The sequence below is a fragment of the Scyliorhinus torazame genome, chromosome 3 (genome assembly GCF_047496885.1).
Source record: "Scyliorhinus torazame isolate Kashiwa2021f chromosome 3, sScyTor2.1, whole genome shotgun sequence".
Classification (NCBI taxonomy): domain Eukaryota; kingdom Metazoa; phylum Chordata; class Chondrichthyes; order Carcharhiniformes; family Scyliorhinidae; genus Scyliorhinus; species Scyliorhinus torazame.
In genome coordinates, this window is record NC_092709.1 from 101,253,214 (window position 1) to 101,274,372 (window position 21,159).

At 46.3% G+C, this 21,159-nt stretch overlaps 1 protein-coding gene across 2 annotated transcripts in view; it reads left to right on the top strand.

The window, feature by feature from the left end:
* Nucleotides 1–21,159, top strand: part of sh3d19 (SH3 domain containing 19) — a 342,707-nt gene that overhangs the window by 268,591 nt on the left and 52,957 nt on the right. For both annotated transcript variants that reach the window (XM_072496064.1, XM_072496063.1), the window contains exons 10-11: nucleotides 6,097–6,137; nucleotides 8,560–8,818. In XM_072496064.1, the coding sequence (XP_072352165.1) occupies nucleotides 6,097–6,137; nucleotides 8,560–8,818 (300 nt within the window). The remainder of the gene's footprint in view (nucleotides 1–6,096; nucleotides 6,138–8,559; nucleotides 8,819–21,159) is intronic.

Sequence of the window (21,159 nt, forward strand, 5' to 3'; positions counted from 1 at the left end):
AATTAGTAAGTTCTATGACACCCTAGGCGGAATTTATTGGCTGTTCATGCCAGTGGGATATTCGGAAATCGCGTTGATAACGGCGGACCCGAAGATCCCGCTGGCGGACCTCCTCCACAGTCGAAAAACATGCGGCGGGTTGTGCAGAAAGTCCCACCTCTTCTGTTAGTACATCGGAGTCTTGGGGGAGAAAAAGACTTTGGGGGGGGGGGGGGGTGGAGCTAGCATTGATGAAGCGACATGGGGTATTGTGTGGGATTATGACAATAAAATGTCTGTTTTCAATAAAAAAGGGAGACTCAATTTAAGATACTGCTCCGCTTATATATTATGCCTAAATGTCAGATCTCTTATTTTATCTTCTAATTAGAGTCAATTGTTCGGTTGATTGGAGGTGTCCAAAATACAACTTTAATGATAATTATTCACTTTAATACACTTGCATATGAACTAAATCAAAACTTAGAAATGAATTATCAAAATATGCATGAGTTGGTCAAATACATGGCAAAGGAAATCATTAATCATAAAAGCATAAAGAAATCACTTTTTAAAATAAACAAATAGGATGATTCAAGAATTCAGGAAGGCAGGGATTTAAGAATGAGTCCTTGACCACGAGGTCTTACTTTTAAGGGAATCTTTATCTATTGTCTAATCCCTCATTTACTCTCATTTGTTTTTAATTCTCAGCTGAGACCTCCTGATTTGTTCAAATAGATGTCTGTTGCTTAGAGGACAGCTTATTAATCAAACATTGGCCATCACTTAAGATTGACTGGTAACCATCAGGAATGATTCCGTGTCTGTGTGCGTTGCCTCATGAGAATAGGCTTCTCGCGCCACTGCTGCCCATAAATCTTGCTGTAACTAATGATTTGGTACATTCTTATTATTAAATGTACTGATATACAATGCTCTATTCATTATATGAAACATTTGTTGAAACAGTGTCTGAATTTCTAGACAAGATTCTAAAGTCCAATGACTAATTTTTCACAGCCATGGCATTTTGAATAACTACATTCTTTAGCCATGCACTCAATCAGTACCTAAAGACATCAGTGAATCAATAATTGATTATTCCCCCCTTTTGATTATTCTAAACCAAATAGAATTAATGAATTAAAGCAAAGCAAAAAGAAAAATGAAAAAAGAAATAAAAGCTAAAAGAAATATATTCACGGTTGTCTTTGATAGTCTCTTTGTTCAGGAACAACCTTCAACACTGGACTGAGCAATTCTTAAAAGTGTTTTGCCAACTCAGTAATCTCTTTGGAGTTATCTGGAGTATAAGTACAACATTCTGATCCAATGAGGGCACATGACCCTCCTTTCTCGGCGAGAATATAATCAAGAGCCATTCGATTTTGCAAGGCCACAGTACAGATAGCTCGCATTTCAGCGGAAATCTTGAACGGGGCTATGGAGGTGTCATTAACTACCTTTTCTATGACGACTGTCATCTTATTAAACTCTATGGTTACCTTGGCATCCCAAGAAAAAGGAATGAACTGAGCAAGAAATCTATCTCGTGTAGTGACGGCATGTTTACCTCTTACCCCGTTACCTCCAATAGAGAAGGGAAATGACGAATAGAGGGTATCACATACCCCAGAGAACATGATCCTGACCAAAAACGGGGAACCAAGGATACGCCCTGTGGTTACAAACAAAATAAGCACCATTATAGGAAATAAAGTGAGCAACATCTTCTGGGTACCAGCGGTCTGATAAATCCCCACTGCCGGTAGAATTGTGTAGGCCTGACAATAGGGAGGAACCAAGAGTGACCAAAATTAATAATGAAGTACATTTGTAAGCCCTCATTAAAATAATGAGTGCAATTACTGTATCCCATTTCCAGTCCCTTCGGGTGATAAGATGTCAAAAATACTGTTCTTTCCTGATTGAAGGTGGTTGGGAGGTTTATATGGGGAAGATTCTGGCCTCTGTCGTAATTGGGTTGGTACCACCCGGAAAAGGTAGTCAGCAGGTAACATGCAGGCCTCAAGAACGGAACCCTCTTTCTCAGGTAAACCCTAGATTTGGTTCCGCTATATTTTCAGGTCCGGTCCGCGGTGTGAGTCTGACATGTCGCACGGGGCGGCCGCTGAAGGCCGCCGCCGTGCGCATGCGTGGAATCCCGACCAGAAGTGCAGGGCCCCGTATCAGCAGCCAGAGCTGTGAGGAGTACTCCAGAGCCCTGCTAATTCCCTTCAGGTCGGAGAGTCACTCTGGACTTGATAGATTTACTGGGCTTGCCTTTTGGAAATGGAGGTTCGGGGCTTCCAAAGCTGTTTCCATTTGGTCCACCTGGCAGAGGTGACTTGTGTGACTCTATCCATTGCAAGTAACGCATGAACTGTATGAGGGCATTTAATGGTCAACTTTGGGTCTAGGACAATGCCTGCAATAACGTTACAGCTTTACATGCAGCCTCTACGGCTCTTAGGCAACTTCCCTATCCAAGGGCTGCTGTGTCCAGTTTTCCCGAATAGTACCCAATTGGTCTCTGTTGGTCTCATGTTCCTGTGCTAGCATTGCTGTCATGTATCCTTTTTTCTCATGAACAAATAAGGTCAATGGTTTCTCGTTATTTGGAATTCCTGGAGGTGGTGCTGAGCACAAGGCCTGTTTCAGATTCACAAAGGCTTTTCTCTGTTCTGTTGTAAGGATGATTTCCTCTTTTGATTTCCAATTTCCCTTTAAGAGGTCATTCAATGGTTGTGCTAACTGAATCAATCCAGTTTATATTAAAGTTACACAAACCCAAAAAAGATCTCAGTCCTTGGACAGTGGGGGGCTCTTTTGCAGCCCGAATTGCCTCTGTTCTATCTTTGGTAAGTTCCCTTTTACCTTTTGAAATCTTCGGACCTAAATAGATAACTTCATGTTGAGCAAGTTGTGCTTTGGCCACGCTGGCTTTATGTCCCCTCTGGCTGAGATGATCCAGAAGAACACACACACCTTTCTCATGATCCTCTTCTTTAATGGTGGCTAACAGAATGTCATTTACATACTGTATAATGCTGGAGAGCAACTCGGGCAATTCCCTTAAATGTGAAATACAGTAGGACTATTATGAAAACCATGTGGTAGTCTTGTCCAGGTTTACCGTTGTTGTTGAATGGTAAAGGCAAAGCATGGTTGTCCCTTGGTTGTCTCTTCTGTGCTATTGGTACCGACCAAAAGCCATTGCCCATGTTTATAACTGAAACCCATTCAATTTCTGGTGTTAGAGCATTAAAAATGGTGGAAGGGTCAGCCATCAAAGGAGTTTCTTATCAATATACAGGTTCACCTTTCTGTAGTCGACGGTCAGGCGCCATGTGCCATTTGTGTTTCGTCCAGGCCAAACTGGGCTATTCGGTGAGCTGTGGGTTTTAATCAATACCCCCCCCCCCTTTCCTCTAGTTTCTTTACTATAGGGAGTATTCCTTCAATTGAGGAATTGATGGGATATTGTTTGATACATGATGGGGCAATTCCAGTGAATGATGCTGGTTCCATATGTAATAGGTCACAATCATTCTTATCTTTGGCCCAAATTGGATTTTCATAAAGCTGATCTTTCCTGAAGGTTCTAATTGACCATATTACTTTTCCATTTTTAAAGTTTAAAGAAGAATTTAATTGGGCTACAATATCCAGACCCAGAATGGCCTGGTCCACTGGGCCTATCCAGACTGGAGAAATCAATTCATGTGGGCTGAATTCTTTTGATAGTCAATGTATCGCCCCCCCTATACCATGGGCTACAGTTATTTTGTGATCCAAAAGAAACAATTTTGCATACTCAAGAGGAAAGCATGTTAACTCTGCTCCTGTATCAAAAAGACAGTCTACTTCTTTACCGCCCACCCTGAGTAATACATGTAATCCATCCCCCCTGTTGTCAATCAAGGCGTGAAGCGAGGCAGGGACGGGGTTGATTGAGGGTGGGCTTTTCTCGTTTTTTTGACACTCCTTCAATGCAGCCTGATGTTATGGTGACATTTTCTTTTTTAAAAAATATCTTTTATTACAGACATGTATCAAAACACATTACAACCCATAAACACCCTGGGAAACATACTTCCCAGCAATCAACTATACAGTCTACAAATGTTTGGAGGAGCAGAGATGGGTGGAGGCGGAGGCAGATACATTTCTCTATATGGCCCTTGCTAATACATCTCTCTGGGGTGGTGGCAGTGGGCCAGACCTGTAAGTTTCCCCGTAAGGAGCCACTGGGCGGGGCCCGTACGCTTCTCTATATGGCTCTCAGTACGCGACGTCATATCCCTGACTCCCCTGTTGTTTAGCCCGGCACGACCTAGCCCAATGCCCTTCCTTCCCACTATGGTGACATTTTCCCCGTATCGGTTTTGGCTCCCGTGCAGCATTTGAATTAGGTAAAGCATTATTTGTTGACTGAAATGATACACCTTTAGGCTGTACCTCAGTCTGGAGAGCATGAACCGTATCATCCATATTTCGGTCAATTTGAATACATCGATCTATTAATATCGCGTATGTTGTCGGTCGCACTCTACATTTCCCAGATCAGCTCACTCAGCCTAAACCAGTTTTATTTGGTGATATCAATCAAGGAACAATGACAAATGGCTATTTTGTGTTCCACGTTTTGCAATGGCACTGAATTCCGGCGATTGCGCTCGCCCTGAGCGCAGGGAGGCATTTAATCCCGGAAATTGAACTTTTTTGTCCCCATGGTTGATGACGATTCAAAAATGGATTAGAATCCTCTGTCAATACCCTACCTCCCTGGGGCAGGACGGTGGCGCAGTGGTTAGCATTGCTGCCTCACGGCGCTGAGGTCCCTGGTTCGATCCCGGCTCTGGGTCACTGTCCGTGTGGAGTTTGCACATTCTCCCCGTGTTTGAATGGGTTTTGCCCCTGTTGCTCTGTTTATTTGATTATAAATATGGTGGTCAATATGGTCGCCTTCCTTGATCCTAATTATGTTTACTTTCAGAGTCGCCAGGTATCTCTCGATACCGCCACAAGGTTCAACCCGAATACCGATCAAAGAGTCAATACACCAGTTAGTTAGTTCAAAGACAATACTATTTATTTACACAGACAGTAAGATCTACTCATGCACAACAGTACTACAAACTAAACTATCTCTAACGCTAACGCCTATACTTAACTTCAGGTGCCCACTTAGTCAGAGGAACAATGGCCAATTCGTTGTTCGAATCTGAGGCTGTTGGGTTCGAAGAGATACAGGAGAACAGCTAAAGTCGTCCGTCTGGTAGCGAGCCTTGATCTTGAATTTACTTGCTTCTGGTGATGCTGGTGGATGGGTCTCTCTGCTTGAGAGCCAAATCCAAAAGAGCAAATCTCTCGTGAGGGTTCCTCCTTATACTTGGAGGGGTTTCGCGCGCTTTTAGGCGGGCCTTAAACTTGGTCCCAATGAATTGGGCAGCTTCTCGATCATTGTTATCAATCTTAAATAAAAAGGGATGGGTGCCCTGATGGCTGGGCGTGTCTTAGGTGGCCATTGGCCTTGCTTTGTTTGTGGTGTTCGGCTGGGGTGCTGGCGCCAGGATGTCTGCGACAGTATCAACTACCTGAGTGTTAGTCCTTTGTTCCTCGGAGATGGGCCATCAATATGTTAATCGACCCAGAGTGTCGATTCCGTCTGGTAACTGCTTCCCAAATATACATTCAGGCTCTGTGCCTGCTTGTTGTCTAGTATTGTCCACATTTCCCTACATTGTCTGTGAGTGTCCATTTTGTGTTCTGGAAGTGGCCATCCCAGATGGCTACACCCCCACAACCCAAAGATGCACAGGGTAGGTGGATTGGCCATGCTAAATTGCCCCTTAATTGGCAAAAATGAATTGGTCATTCTAAATTTTTTTTTTTCTTTTTTTAAATACCCTACCTCCCCAACAGATGCCAATGGCTGCGTCTTTTTGCATACCCGCTCAACATGGATGGCAAGGCCCATTTTCATCCCTTTTTTTGCCATGGCCATAGAACCAAATGAGAGATTCAAATTTCTGTTGGGCTTGTTAAATTACTGAATATTTATGGTTATTTATCCCTTGTTTTTAAAAATAATTATTTTCACTTTTTCAGGATCTTGGCGAAGTGCAACGACCAGCTGCTGGCCAGCCTTTGTAAGTATTTGTAGATCTGAAGCAAATTATAGTACAAAATGCAATGAACTACTTTCGGCCTCCCCAAAAGCGAAGCTTCAGACTCCATGGAAATTCTGGACAGCTGTTTACCTTGGCAGCCTGCATAGAACATAACTGATGAAAATAAGAAGTAGAAAGGGGAAAATAGCTCACTGGGCTAAATCGCTGGCTTTTAAAGCCGACCAAGGCAGGCCAGCGGCACGGTTCAATTCCCGTACCAGCCTCCCCAAACAGGTGCCGGAATGTGGCGACTAGGGGCTTTTCACAGTAACTTCATTGAAGCCTACTCGTGACAATAAGCGATTTTCTTTTCATTTCATTTCAATTTGAAACAAACTAGAAAATGCAAAAAATACACAGCAGGTCCGTCAGCATATGTGGAGAAGAAACATGGACCACCATTCAGGCCCTTCAGTTCCGACAAAGGGTCCAGCTTGAAACTTTTAACCTGTTTATTCTGGTCTCGTACACTAAATAACACGTGTGTTCAAATGTCAAGGCCCAGACCTTTGCACCCAGGTCAGGTGCGCAGAAATGGGAGAATTGTTCTCTATTGGAGCAAAAGTCTCATCTGATTTTCTTTTGGCTTACCAGAAGGGATAATATATGTTCACTCTCCTAGAAGGATTCAATAGTTTGTTACAACTGTTTCAAGGAATGGCCAGTGTGTTACTGTTTGCGAACATTTGTTGCAAATGTCCAAAATATATCAGGTACAGGCCTCATTTGTGGGGAGAAAGATGTGCAGTTAGCATTACAGGCTGCTGACCTCCGGTTAGTTAGATGTTAAATGAGTGACCTAACCTAGATACCCCACACACATGTCAAGTTATTGTGAAGTATTTCCTGTATCCCACATCACAAGTTAAAAGTACTTTATATAAGTTGTATTGTACAGTGGATTTGTCCATGAAACTCTGAAGTCAATAGTTATTGAATTCACCATTCCATATAATTAAAGTTCTAAAATTGTGTTTGGGTAATGATGGTGGATTCCAATTGTTCAGTAAGTTTAATCCAATATGTAACTGTGATATACAGATCAGATACAGAACAGAAATGCTTCAACCGTGATCAATGCTAAGTTTGCTGATCCCAGCCAGTTAAATGGGTACATGGAAACTAATCCAATCCCACCATGAATAAGTCCTACCTCCAGTTTAATCGGGGTGGGTTTGGGGTCAGATAAGTAACCTGCCATGGATAGGCACCCGAGAGACAATGTTCTAATGAGGCTGCCTTCTTCAGTCTTATGCAGCTATTTAAATTGAACCGCTGTTGCCCAGGTTTCCTGAAATTCAGACAACCAGATAGCTGAAAGGAGATGGGAGCTGCCAGGTCCAGCAGGTCGGCCCCTGCCCTGCAAACTACTCCACCGATTGCGACCCCTCCCTCTGCCCCACAATCCTGCATTCCCATCCCGGCGTGCATTCCTCCCCACGATCTCTGCCCCTCGCTTCCCCGCATTGCCCCTCCACCCCATGAAACCCATCATCTTGTGTTCCTCCCTCACTCTTTCCTGTCCATCGCCACCTCTTTCCTTTCCCTCATCATCTTTTCCCCCAGCCCGTCTACCCCTGCCACTAGGGTGTCTGGTACGTGCATACTGCAGCAAGAAATCAACTGCTTTAGGAGAGGTGAATTATCTGATGTGTTCCACCAGTCTCAGTTGTATTTGTTGTGCAAATTGAAGACTAAAATTCTCCCCTTCAAGTTTACCAGTGCATCTGTTCCTCTGTACCAATAAGATACGAGACTTCCAGCTGTGTGAAATTACTTAGATCATTTTTTAATATGCAAATTTTAAACCAGAGCCTCTCCGAGCGTGTGAATTTTTACTATACGGTACATTCGCTATGCGAACATTGATGTGAACCTACCATCCCAGCAATAGTATTTAAATAAGAAGGCCAGGAAGTTAATTAACAAACTGCAGTCTGCAGGGTTTTGCTTGATTTTTCTAAATCACTTTGATGAATTAATATTTTAATTTGTTAGCCCAGTTTGTTATTTTAATTTTTTGCAGATTCATGGGTCTGAGTTTGATTTTCAAAGTCATACTCCAGCAGAGTCAAAATGAACTCCCTTGATCTTAGTAGTACAATAGTAGTACAATATTTTTAAAAACCTGTTATTACCAACTATGATTAATGGTCATTGTTCTCAAGACTGTTTATCGGATTTTCTATTGGTGTTTGTAATGGAAAATGTGTAGGTTAATTTAAGAGAGGTCTTCAAGCAACACCTCGTTTGAAATGTAAAACCTAATTCTGATGAATTTTCAAGTTTGTATAGAACTTTATGTTAACATAAGTTACAGTCGGCTTCTAGATGGTATAACTTCAATCAACCTGTAGGCAGTCTCTTCAGACCATGTGACTGAAGCTTCTTTATATTCCAGGACAGTTACAGGCAAAGTCCCTCCTGCACGTCCTCCCCCAGTGAAAGCTGGCCCAGCTCGGCCTCCTCCCCCAAAGGGTTCTGCTGCACCACGCCAACTCCGCCGTTCTTCATCTGAACTGGGAATAAACAGCACTGCAGGAAAAAGCAGCCCACGTGCCCACACCAAGATTCGCCCCAAAAGTCAAGTGTTTCAGAAAAAACGCCCTGAACTTCCACCTCGACCAGCTCCTGGGCACCCACTCTACAATAAGTACACGGTAATCAACGGGCAGAGAGATTGTTATGTTTTGAGAATATCAGAAGTCTAAAATGATGTGTTGGGTGTTCTGGATCACAAACAGGTCACCAACATTTGAAGTGGTGCAACTCCATTTTATTATAATGTTAACTATATTAACATACTTGAACTATGGGTAAATGCAATACCAGCTTTAACTGTTGACCCTTGCCTAGTCCTAACCAGGTGATGCACTCAGCACATGGTGAATGTCTGTGTGAAGGCTGCGAGCTGTGCTCCGAGCTGGCTGCTACTAGAATGAGCGGGAACTCTCCTGTCCCGTCTTTATAGTGCTTGTGCTCTCACTGGTGATTGGCTGCGGTGTTGTGTATGCTGATTGGTCCCACTGCATGTCCATCAGTGTGTGTGTGTCTGCACCATAATATACTGGTGTATATTATGGCATAGAAGTGCAGCATGAAGTCCTTCATTTATGTAATTTATTCTTATGAAGGCTCACATACAGTTCCAAGATACAGCCTCAAAAGGGAGTGTTGGAAAACTATATGACTAAAGAGATAATTTCAGGCCAGTTTCATCTTGCCCAATGTCCAGATACAGCCACTGGATAGTGATGAGGAACATGATTTTTTTCCCCCCTCCTCACTATGTTGAGGCCCATTGAGGCTACCGTCTCCAGTTGACATCAACCCACTCAGCATTGACCATGAAAAGAAACTCAAACACTGAGAGCTGATTTAAAGCTAATTACAATTGCACCTATTTTTATTTAGGTTGTAGGTGCTGGTTCTTTTCTTTTATATAAAAAAAATAGACTTTGAAATGACAAGTTTGAAATGTTTTAAATTTAAAAATGGTAAATTAGAAAAAGTACCTTTTTCCCACAGACCCAACACTACTTGCCCTCTTGTATTGTTGAATTAATTGAGTTTTGGACTTCTGGTTGCGGCTATGCCTAGGTAGGTCGCACGTTCGGCAGCTCCCGCCAAGAACGGACTTTTGGGCTCATTAGAGGGGCCCCAACGGCAATTGTTCGACGGCTTCCAATGTGGGAAGGTGACAGCAAGGTCCCCCCCGGCAGTATATGGATTGGACCAGGAGTGGAGCGGTTAAAAAAGTGATCTTGGAGCAGCGGAAAGTGAGAGGGAGAAAAAGCAAGATGGCGGCGGGTGGAGACCAAGCAGCATGGGCGCTGTGGTCGCAGGAGCAGCAGGGGTTTCTCAGACGCTGCTTTGAGGAGCTGAAAACCGAAATGCTAGCGCCAATGAAGGTTGCGATTGAGAAACTAGTGGAGACCCAGAAGGCCCAGGGGGCGGTGATCCGGGAGGTGCGTCAAAAAGCTTCGGAGAACGAGGATGAGATCTTGGGCCTGGCGGTGAAGGTGGAGGCGCACGAGGCGCTGCACAAGAGGTGGGCGGAAAGATTTGAGGACCTGGAGAATAGATCGAGGAGGAAGAATCTTTGGATTCTGGGTCTCCCTGAAGGAGTTGAGGGGTCCGATACCGGGACATATGTGAGCATGATGCTCAATTCGCTGATGGGTGCGGGAGCCTTCCCGAGCCCCCTGGAGCTAGATGGGGCTCACCGGGTCCTGGCGAGGAGACCCAAGGCCAACGAGCCACCAAGGGCTGTAGTGGTGAGGTTTCACCGCTTCATGGACAGAGAGTGTGTTTTGCGATGGGCCAAGAAAGAGCACCCCAATCCGGCTGATAACTTGGAATGTGAGGGGCCTGAATGGGCCGATCAAGTGGGCCCGGGTGTTCGCGCACTTAAAAGGACTGAAGGCAGATGTGGTCATGCGTCAGGAGACACTTTTGAAGGTGGCAGACCAGGTTAGGTTGAGAAAGGGATGAGTAGGACAGGTATTCCACTCGGGGCTGGACGCGAAGAACAGAGGGGTTGCAATACTGGTGGGGAAGCAGGTGTCGTTTGAGGCCAAGAATATTGTAGTGGAATAATGGAAGTCGATACGTGATGGTGAGCGGTAGGTTGCAGGGGGTGTGGGTGGTACTGGTAAATGTATATGCCCCGAACTGGGATGATGCCGGATTTATGAAGCGCATGCTGGGTCGGATTCCGGACCTGGAGGCAGGAAGCTTGATAATGGGGGGGGGGGGGGGGGGAGGGACCAGCGCCCATTGTGGCGTCTTGATGTGGGATTACTGGCGGATGAGGTGGTGTGCGGAAGGGTGCGGGGGTGCATTGAGAGATACTTGGAGGCCAACGACAACGGGGAGGTGCAAGTGGGGTAGTCTGGGAGGCATTTAAGGCGGTGGTCAGGGGAGAGTTAATCTCCATTAGGGCCCACGGAGAAGAGAGAGGGCAGGGAGAGGGAGAGGCTGATGGGGGAGATCTTAAGAGTGGACAGGAGATATGCAGAGGCCCCGAGGAGGGGCTACTTAGGGAGCGGCGAAGCCTCCAGGCGGAGTTTGATCTGCTGACCACAGGGAAAGCAGAGGCACAGTGGAGGAAAGCACAGGGGGCGACATACGAGTATGGGGAGAAGGTGAGCCGGATGCTGGCACACCAGCTTCGTAAGAGGGTGGCAGCGAGGGAGATAGGTGGAGTTAAGGATAGCAGGGGAAATACAGTGCGGAGTGCGGCGAGAGTGAATGAGATATTTAAGGACTTCTATGAGGAGCTGTATAGATCTGAGCCCCCAGTGGGGGAAGAGGGGATGCGACGATGTTTGGATCAACTGAGGTTCCCGAAGGTGGAGGAGCAGGAGGTGGCTGGTTTAGGGGTGCCAATTGGGTTGGAGGAGCTGATTAAAGGATTGGGGAACATGCAGGCGGGGAAGGCCCCGGGGCCTGATGGGTTCCCGGTTGAGTTTTATAGGAAGTATGTGAACCTGCTAGGCCCGTTGTTAATAAGGACTTTCAATGAGGCGAGGGAGGGGGGGACCCTGCCCCCGACAATGTCCGAGGCGCTGATCTTGCTGATTTTGAAGAGGGAGAAGGACCCACTGCAATGTGGGTCGTACAGACCGATCTCGCTCCTCAATGTGGATGCTAAGTTGCTGGCAAATGTGCTGGCCACGAGAATTGAGGACTGTGTCCCTGGAGTGATCCATGAGGACCAGACAGGATTTGGGCAGCTAAACACCAATGTGCGGAGGCTCCTCAACGTGATAATGATGCCATCGGTGGAGGGAGAGGCGGAGGTAGTGGCAGCTATGGACGCGGAGAAGGCCTTCGACCGGGTGGAGTGGGAGTATCTGTGGGAAGTGTTGTGGAGGTTTGGGTTCAGGGAGGGGTTTATCAGGTGGGTCAGGCTCCTATATAGAGCCCTGGTGGCGAGTGTGGCTACGAATCGGCGGAGGTCAGAGTACTTTCGACTATACCGAGGGACGAGGCATGGGTGCCCCCTGTCCCCCTTGTTGTTCGCGTTGGCAATCGAACCTTTGGCCATGGCACTAAGGGAGTCCAGGAAATGGAGGGGGTTGGTTCGAGAGGGTGAGGAACATCGGATGTCGCTGTATGCGGACGACCTGTTGCTGTACGTGGCAGATCCAGTGGAGGGGATGGTGGAGGTCATGCAGATCCTAAGGGAGTTTGGGGACTTTTTGGGCTATAAGCTTAACGTAGGGAAAAGCGAACTCTTTGTGGTGCACCCAGGGGACCAGGGAAGGGGGATAGATGATCTACCATTGAAGAGGGCGGAAAGGAACTTTCGGTACTTAGGGATTCAGGTGGCGGGGAGCTGGGGGCCACTGCACAAACTCAATTTGACGCGGTTGGTGGAGCAGATGGAGGAGGATTTCAAAAGATGGGATGTGCTGCCACTCTCGTTAGCGGGCAGGGTACAGTCGGTAAAAATGATGGTCCTCCCAAGGTTTCTTTTTGTGTTCCAGTGCCTTCCCATTATGATTACCAAGGCCTTTTTCAAACGGGTAGGTAGGAGCATCATGGGTTTCGTGTGGGCAAATAAGACCCCGAGGGTAAAGAGGGTCTTTCTGGAGCGTAGCAGGGACACGAAGGGCTGGCGCTGCCGAATCTGTGTGGCTACTACTGGGCAGCCAACGTGGCGATGATCCGTAAGTGGGTAACAGAGGGAGAGAGGGCGGCGTGGAAGAGGTTGGGGATGGCGTCCTGCAGGGGCACGAGCTTGAGGGCGCTGGTGACGGCACCGCTGCCGCTCTCGCCAACAAGGTACACCACGAGCCCGGTGGTGGCGGCAACGTTGAAGATCTGAGGGCAGTGGAGACTGCTCAGGGGCGGGATGGGAGCCTCGGTCTGGTCCCCGATTAGGGAGAACCATCGGTTCGTCCCGGGAAAGATGGATGGGGGGTTTCGGAGCTGGCATAGGGCAGGGATCAGAAGAATGGGGGACCTGTTTATAGACGGGACGTTTGCGAGCCTAGGGGCGCTGGAGGAGAAGTTTGGGTTACCCCCGGGAAATGCATTCAGGTACATGCAAGTGAGGGCGTTTGTGAGGCGGCAGGTGAGGGAATTCCCGTTGCACCCGGCACAGAGGATTCAGGACAGGGTGATTTTGGGTGTATGGGTTGGAGAGGGCAGGGTCTCGGCGATCTACCAGGAGCTGAAAGAAGAGGAGGAGGCCGTGGTAGAGGAGCTAAATGGCAAGTGGGAAGAGGAGCTTGGGGAGAAGATTGATGAGGGTCTGTGGGCTGATGCCCTGAGTAGGGTTAATTCTTCCTCCTCTTGCGCCAGGCTCAGCCTAATACAATTCAAGGTTGTTCACAGAGCGCATATGACACGGGCGAGGATGAGTAGGTTCTTTGGGGTGGAGGACAGGTGTGGTAGGTGCTCAGGGAGTCCGGCAAATCACGTCCACATGTTCTGGTCGTGCCCGGCACTGGAGGGGGTTTGGCGGGGTCTTGCGAGGGCTATGTCCAAGGTGTTGAAAGTCCAGGTCAAGCCGAGCTGGGGGTTGGCATTATTTGGGGTAGCGGATGAGCCGGGAGTGCAGGAGGCGAAAGAGGCCGGTATCCTGGCCTTTGTGTCCCTGGTAGCCCGGCGGAGGATCTTGTTATTATGGAAGGATGCGAAGCCCCCCCCAGCGTGGAAGCCTGGATAAATGACAAGGCAGAGTTCATTAAATTGGAGAGGATAAAGTTTGCCTTACGAGGGTCTGTGCAGGGGTTCTTCAGGCGGTGGCAACCGTTCCTAGACGATCTCGCGGAGGGTTAGGAGGAGGTCAGCAGCAGCAGCAACCCGGGGGGGGGGGGGGGGTGGGGGGAATGCCTCTCTCGGGGGGGGGGGGGGAATGCCTCTCTCGGGGGGGGGGGGGTTATTTTTGAATGTGAGGTTTGTGTTCTTTCTTCCTTTTGTTATGGGGGGGGGGTTGTTTGTTAATAAAAATTGTTGGAAAAATTTGAATAAAAATATTTTAAAAAAAAAAAGAATTAATTGAGGTTTTTTAAATTGAATTTGTTGTTCATCCCCATTTTGTCTGTGCCATTCTTTGGTTCAAAGAGCAATAGGTCATACCTGGGTCGCTCTGCAAGTGGTAGAGATCAGACATCGCAGTGTGTTAGACTTCCTACCCTCTTAACAAACATAGTGATAAATCAGTGAAGTTCCAGATTCTTTCCAACCTTCCTGAGATTATTATGCTGTCAGAATGCAGAAATGTACATATAGTCCATATTGCCTGTTTTACACACTAAGTCAGTTCATCGAATCATAGAATTTACAGTGCAGAGGAGGCTATTCAGCCCATTGAATCTGTACTGGCCCTTAGAAAGAGCACCCTACTTAAGCCCACATTTCCACCCTATCCCCGTAACCCAGTAACCCCACCTAACCGTTGGAAACGAATGGGCAATTTAGCATGGCCAATCCATCTAATCTGCACATTTTTGGATTGTGGGAGAAAACCGGAGCACCCGGAGGAAACCCATGCAGACACAGGGAGAAAGTGCAAACTCCACACAGACAGTCATTCGAGGCTGGAATTAAACCCGGGACCCTGGAGCTGCGAGGAGCAGTGTGCCATCGTGCCGCCCAGTTAAGATTGCCCCACTTCCTTTTAATACTCTAATTCTTGTAATGTTATTCTCAACTTAATTCCAAGAATCATTGTTACATGTTAACAGAATGCAAGAGAGCTTGTCAGATAGAAATGGAGAACAACCACAAACACTGAATCTAATTGCAAAATGTTAATATACAAAATTAATTTAGGAGTACAGAACATAATTGCTGAAAAGAGACATTTTGTCAAAGCTTGTCATTGTGCTCTCGTAGGACAATTGCAAGAATACACTGTCAGTCGTTATTTCCCTGATATTGGATATTCTTGTGATTGTCCTAATGAGTGCAAGTTGAAAAGCTTCGACAAGAGGTGCGGGATTCTCCCCTACCCGGCGGGGCGGGGAATCCCCCGCACCTTTAGGGGCAAGGCCCGCATCTTTAGGGGCTAGGCCCGCCCCGGAGTGGTTAGCGTCCGCTGGCTGACGTGGAAGGCCTTTGGCACCACGCCAGCTGGGGCCGAGGAACTCCGCCGGCCTGCATGAGTCCGCGCATGCGCGGGAGCATCAGCGGCTGCTGACGTCATCCCCGCCCATGTGCAGGGGGGCCACCTACGCGTCAGCCATGGCGGAGGCTGATTGTCGGTGCGTAGGAAAAGAGTGCCCCCACGGCACAGGCCCGCCCACGGAAAGGTGGGCCCCGATCGCGGGCCAGGCCACCGTGGGGGCACCCCCGGGGCCAGATCGCCCGCGCCACCAGGTCCTGCCGGTAAGGGACCTGGTTCAATTTACGCTGGCGGGACGGGCATAGAAGCAGCGGGACTTCGGCCCATCGCGGACCGGAGAATCGCCGGGGGGGGGGCCTGCCGACTGGCGCGATTCTCGCCCCTGCCAAATCTCCGGTGCCGGAGAATTCGGCGGCCGGTGGGGGCGGGATTCAGGCCGCGCCCTGGCGATTCTCCGACCCGGTGGGGGGTCGGAGAATCCCGCCCAATGTCTTTTTCAGCAAGAAAGAAAAATGTTGGAAATGCACACTCAGCAGCTGAAATAAGATCCTCCCTTAGTTTTTCATTCTGACAGAACTGCACTTTCAGACTTTCACTTTTTAATCTGAATCTAATTGGAATCGGTTTTCATCTTCTGTCTTCATAGCATTGTGCTTGTAAAATTGACATCCTAGTATCTATGTGAGTTTATTCAAACAGGAATTTACAAAATGTTCATGAGTCCTCATCCCGTTGCCCTGGATGATAAATGTTTCATAATGAACATAGCAACGGGCAGCACAGTGGTGCAGTGGTTAGCATTGCTGCCTCACGGCGCCCGAGGTCCCAGGTTCAATCCTGGCTCTGGGTCACTGTCCATGTGGAGTTTGCACTTTCTCCCCGTGTTCGTGTGGGTTTCGCTCCCACAACTCAAGACCCAAAAACCAGGGGCTGGTTTAGCACAGGGCTAAATCGCTGGCTTTGAAAGCAGAGCAAGGCAAGCCAGCAGCACGGTTCAATTCCCGTACCAGCCTCCCCGAATAGGCGTCGGAATGTGGCGACTAGGGGCTTTTCACAGTAACTTCATTTGAAGCCTACTTGTGAAAGCCAGTGAAAATCAAATAGATTCTTGCTATTAGAAACCTTGCAGTTCAAACAGCCCCCCCATTGTCACAGCTCTTACCACCGCACCCCTGAAGGCTACCATGCAGGCGCAGCTAGCTATGAAGGCTAATGCAATGTTACCCTTCATCGCAAAGAGGACTAGAGTACAGGAGTAGTGAACTCTAGCTTCAATTGTATATGAGCTTGGTTAGACCGTACCTGGAGTTCTGTGTGAAGTTTTGGTTCCCTTAACTCAGGAAGGATATTATTGCCATAGAGGGAGTGCAACAAAGGTTCAACAGACTTGTTCTGGGGGTGGCGGGACTATTTTATGAAGAGAGGTTGAGCAAACTGGGCCTATATTCCTTATAGAGTATCGAAGAATGAGAGGTGATCTCATTGAAATGTACAAAATATTTAAAGGAATAGACAGGGTAGATGCAGATGTTTCCCTTGGTTGGGGAGTCAAGAACCAGGGACACCATTTCAAAATAAGAGGAATGCCACTTCGGACCGAGAAGTGGAGAAATTTCTTTACACAGAAGATTGTGAATCTTGGGAATTCTCTCCCTCAGAGAACTGTGGAAGCTCAGACATTCAGCTTGTTTAAGCTCGAGATTGATAGATTTTTGATTAACAATAACAAAGGATGATGGGGATAGTGGGTGTAAAATGTATTAAAGTGTCCGATCAGCCATGATAGTATTAAATGACGAAACAGACTCAATGGGCTGAATAGCTAACTCTTGTTCCTATGCTCTCTCAGCCCTTCATTCCCTTCCTGAACTCTCAATGCTCTATGCACTCACCTGGCTCATGGTAACATTCAAGCCCCAAAATGAGGTTGCAACAGGAAAAGGTTTGGAAGCGCTGATCCAGGCTGACACCTTAGTACTGAGAGCCCCATCAAACCTCAGGTGCATGTAAATGATCCTGTAGCACTTTTCAACCAACATCACCAAAAACTGCTTAACTGGTCAATCATCTCATTGCTGTGAGCAAATTGGCTGCTGCACTTGCCTACAAAATAGTTTGAGCACTTTGAAATAGATCATTGGCTTTGGGAATATTTTGAAGGTGTAGGAAGTGGATATTTACAATTAGGTTGCAGATGTTAAGTAATAGAGACATTCCAATTAGTTGTCTCATTTAATGTAAGCATCCATTAATTGACACTGATATGTAAAGGGGCGTCAGGTGGCCTTTGTGTCAGGTGATGTGATGTTAGAGTTTTGAACAGAGTCTGTTAAAGTGAAATAAAGGTGTTGGTGAAAAGGAGCAGAACTTTTGACTCTTTTTACAACAGCAGCTAAACGTCTAACAAATGGTAGCAGAGGATGGCTGCTGTGCAAATGTGAAGGGTTGGAAGATCCAACTTTTCCAGACCAAACCAAGGAATGAGTGAGAAGAAACAAAAAGGAAGATATATGGCTGAACCTAGGATAAAGATGGCCAGATATGACTACCCCCCTTATTTTCTGAAAGGGGATCGTACGACCAATGGAGAAGTGCAGTCGTTATGTGGACGAAGGTAACTGCCTTGGGAAAGAGAAAACAAGGTATGGCATTGGCTCTTTCTCTACCTTATGACAGTAAAATCTGGAGCAAAGTGTTTTTTCTGAGCTGGAATTGGAAGAGTTAGACTCAGAAGAAGATCTGCAGACTCTATTATGTGTTATGGATGAGATTTATAAGAGGATGACTTGTTAGGTGCATATGAAGCATGGTCGGATTTTGATAGGTTCCGGAAAATGGAAGATTTCTCCATTGAAGACTATATAATGGAATTTGGCAGACTATATAAACGGCTGCAGAAACACAACCTGGAATTTCCACAGTCTGTGTTGGCTTTTAAATTACTTGACTGTGCTGGAGTGAACAACATGGATAGGCTCCTGGTTTTGACAGGAGTTCAGTTTACTGATAAGGATACCTTATTCGAACAGATGACAGAAGCTTTAAAAAAGTTTCTGGGGAAACATTCGATTCCGATGGCTCTGATGACCCAAATAGGTCAGCCTGCAATAAGGCAGAATATGGAAGATACACTGCTAACAGGATGGCGAAATCGCACGGCTACAAACCGGTTCCAAGACTATAGAAGAAGATCGGGACCCAGAAATTATGAAGACAGAAACCCAGTTAGAACCTACAATAGGAAGATGAACCCCAGAAATGCCCGGGGTATGATAAATCGATGTTCTCGATGTGACTCTCAATACCATTATGCTTTCAACTGTCCAACATGTTATAATAGAGTGTTTGAAGCGGCACATGACAATGAAGAGTCAAAAGAGGAAGTAGATAGTGACCAGAAAGAAGACAATGTCCTATTAACAAGCAGTTTTACGCTGTTGCTCGTTTATTTGCTCTAATTCTGTCACCTTTGTTCTTGAGTCGCCAGGTATCTTTCTGATACCGCCACGCTGTTCAAGTCCGAGTAATGATTAATAATCCAACACTCCGCTTAGTAAGAGTTAAATCAACGCTCATTTATTATATACAGCAATTAATACTTATACATTAATTCTACTTCTAAGCTACTTCCTACAACTAACAGGCCAATACTTAACTTTGGAAATGGCCCACCAGGTCAGGGAAACAAATGGCCTTTTGAATGGGTTCTGAGCCTGCGGGATTCAAAAGCTGGTACAAGTCGATAGTCAGGAGTGCCTATTTGGTAGCGATCGTTGGAGTAAAACCTACGTTCTCTTGCAGAAGGATGCGGAGCGGAGAAGAAGGGTGCAGCCGGGAGGAGAAGAAGGGTCGATTTGAACTTGGCCCCTATTCTTATAGTCCCCAGGGGCTTCCCGCCTCTCGGGGCGGACCTTGTACCTGGTTCCAAGTGATTGGACTTGGTCCCAATCACTTGGTTTGATATTCTCCAATGCTGGAGCGATTCCTTGATCGAGGGGTGGTCGTTTACCTCTCTTTGTGTCAACTCCTGCTGGCGCCGAAAGGTCTGGGTTGGCTTTGTGTGTCTATTTTGTATCAATTGTTCCCGGGGATTGCTGATTAGTATGCAGATTGCTGGGGTGTTGTTATGTTGATGGCTGCAGGTATCGGTTTGGTCTGGCTTCCCCAGAGGCGAATACACTGTTTTACCTGCAGCTGTCTGTTTGAGTCCTGTTAGCTGATTTTCCCATCAGCCTCTTCCGTTTGCCGTTTTAAATCGGGGTTTGGCCATTCGAATCAGGAGTCAGCCATTTTACATGGCTATAACACTGGTAATGAGGCTGTTGGTTGCAGAATCATTCAATTGTGCTGTATTGGACAGTGGCTGCACATCTACTGTGTGTGGAATTGACTGGTTAAAATATTACCTGGACTCTTTGAATGCTGAAAATTGTAACAAGGTTAAGGAACACAAGTTTTGGGTTTGGGGATGATAATACTCTGAAGTCGCTGAAAAGAGTGGTGTTCCCTTGCAATATTGCCGGAGTGAATCACTTCATTAGCACGGATGTTGTACCAAGTGAGATACCTTTGCTTCTGAGCAGACCGTCGAAGAAGAAAGCACACATGAAACTGGATATGGACCAGGATAAGGCAACAGTTTTGGAAAGACGGTGGACTTACAATTTACACAGTCGGGACACTATTATATTCCATTCCTAATAAATAATATTTCAAGTAGAGTTGTTAAGGGTGTGTTAATGGCAGTTAAAAATGGGACTTTAGCCGATAAAAAGCTTGTTGTATTAAACTGCATAGGCAATTTGCGCATCCGTCTCCTCGGAGGCTGAAAAATTTATTAAAGGATGCAGGGGTAAGGGATGAAGACTATACTAAACTGATAGAACAGGTTAGTGATCGCTGTGAAGTTTGTAGGAAGTACAGAAGGACACCAGCACGACCGATAGTAACCCTACCTTTGGCCAGGGATTTTAACAACATTGTGGCCATGGACCTTAAGATCTGGGATAAAGCCAATAATATATTTATTTTGCATTTTGTAGATTTAGCAACCAGATTTAGTCAATCAACGATTGTACGAAGTAAAGAAAAGAGAGTAATTCTGGATCAAATCATGGAAAAATTGATAGGGACAGGAATGGGCCCACTGGCAAAATTCCTTACGGACAATGGGGGAGAATTTGCTAATGATCAGTGTAGGGATATGTGTGAAAACGTGAACATCACAGTTATAAATACGGCTGCGGAAAGCCCATTTAGTAATGGTGTTTGTGAAAGAAAACATGCTGTAATCGATGACATGCTCCGGAAAATTTTGGCAGATAGATCGAATTGCAGGCTGACTTCAACTTTAGCATGGGCGGTATATGCAAAGAATTCATTGCAGATGGTTGGGGGCTATAATCTCTATCAATTAATGTTTGGTAGAAATCCTAAAACTCCGTCCATTTTAGATGACCAGCCTCCAGCTTGGGAAAGGACTACAATTAGCTCTGCCTTTGCTGAGCAGTTACATGCATTACATAGCAGTAGAAAAGCCTTTTTGGAAGCAGAAGTTTTTTTTTTAATTCGTGGCGCTTTAAGACATAATGTACAGCCATCAAATACCGTTTTTCAGCAAGGAGACATAGTATACTATAAGAGAGACAATTTTAATGAATGGAAAGGCCCAATGAAGATCATAGGCATAGATGGCAAAATAATTATTTTGCAACATGGCAATCAAACTGTTAGGGTACATTCATCAAGGATAATGGGTACAGACTACAAATGTTCAAATTTAGACAGAGCAGACAGACATGACGAGGAACCAGGGTCATCTGGTACGCAAGTGGTACAGAACTATGAGGACCAGTTAACTGACATAGACAGGGTTTCTGTAGAGGAACGCAACACTTCTGATGAATTAGAACAGGCCAT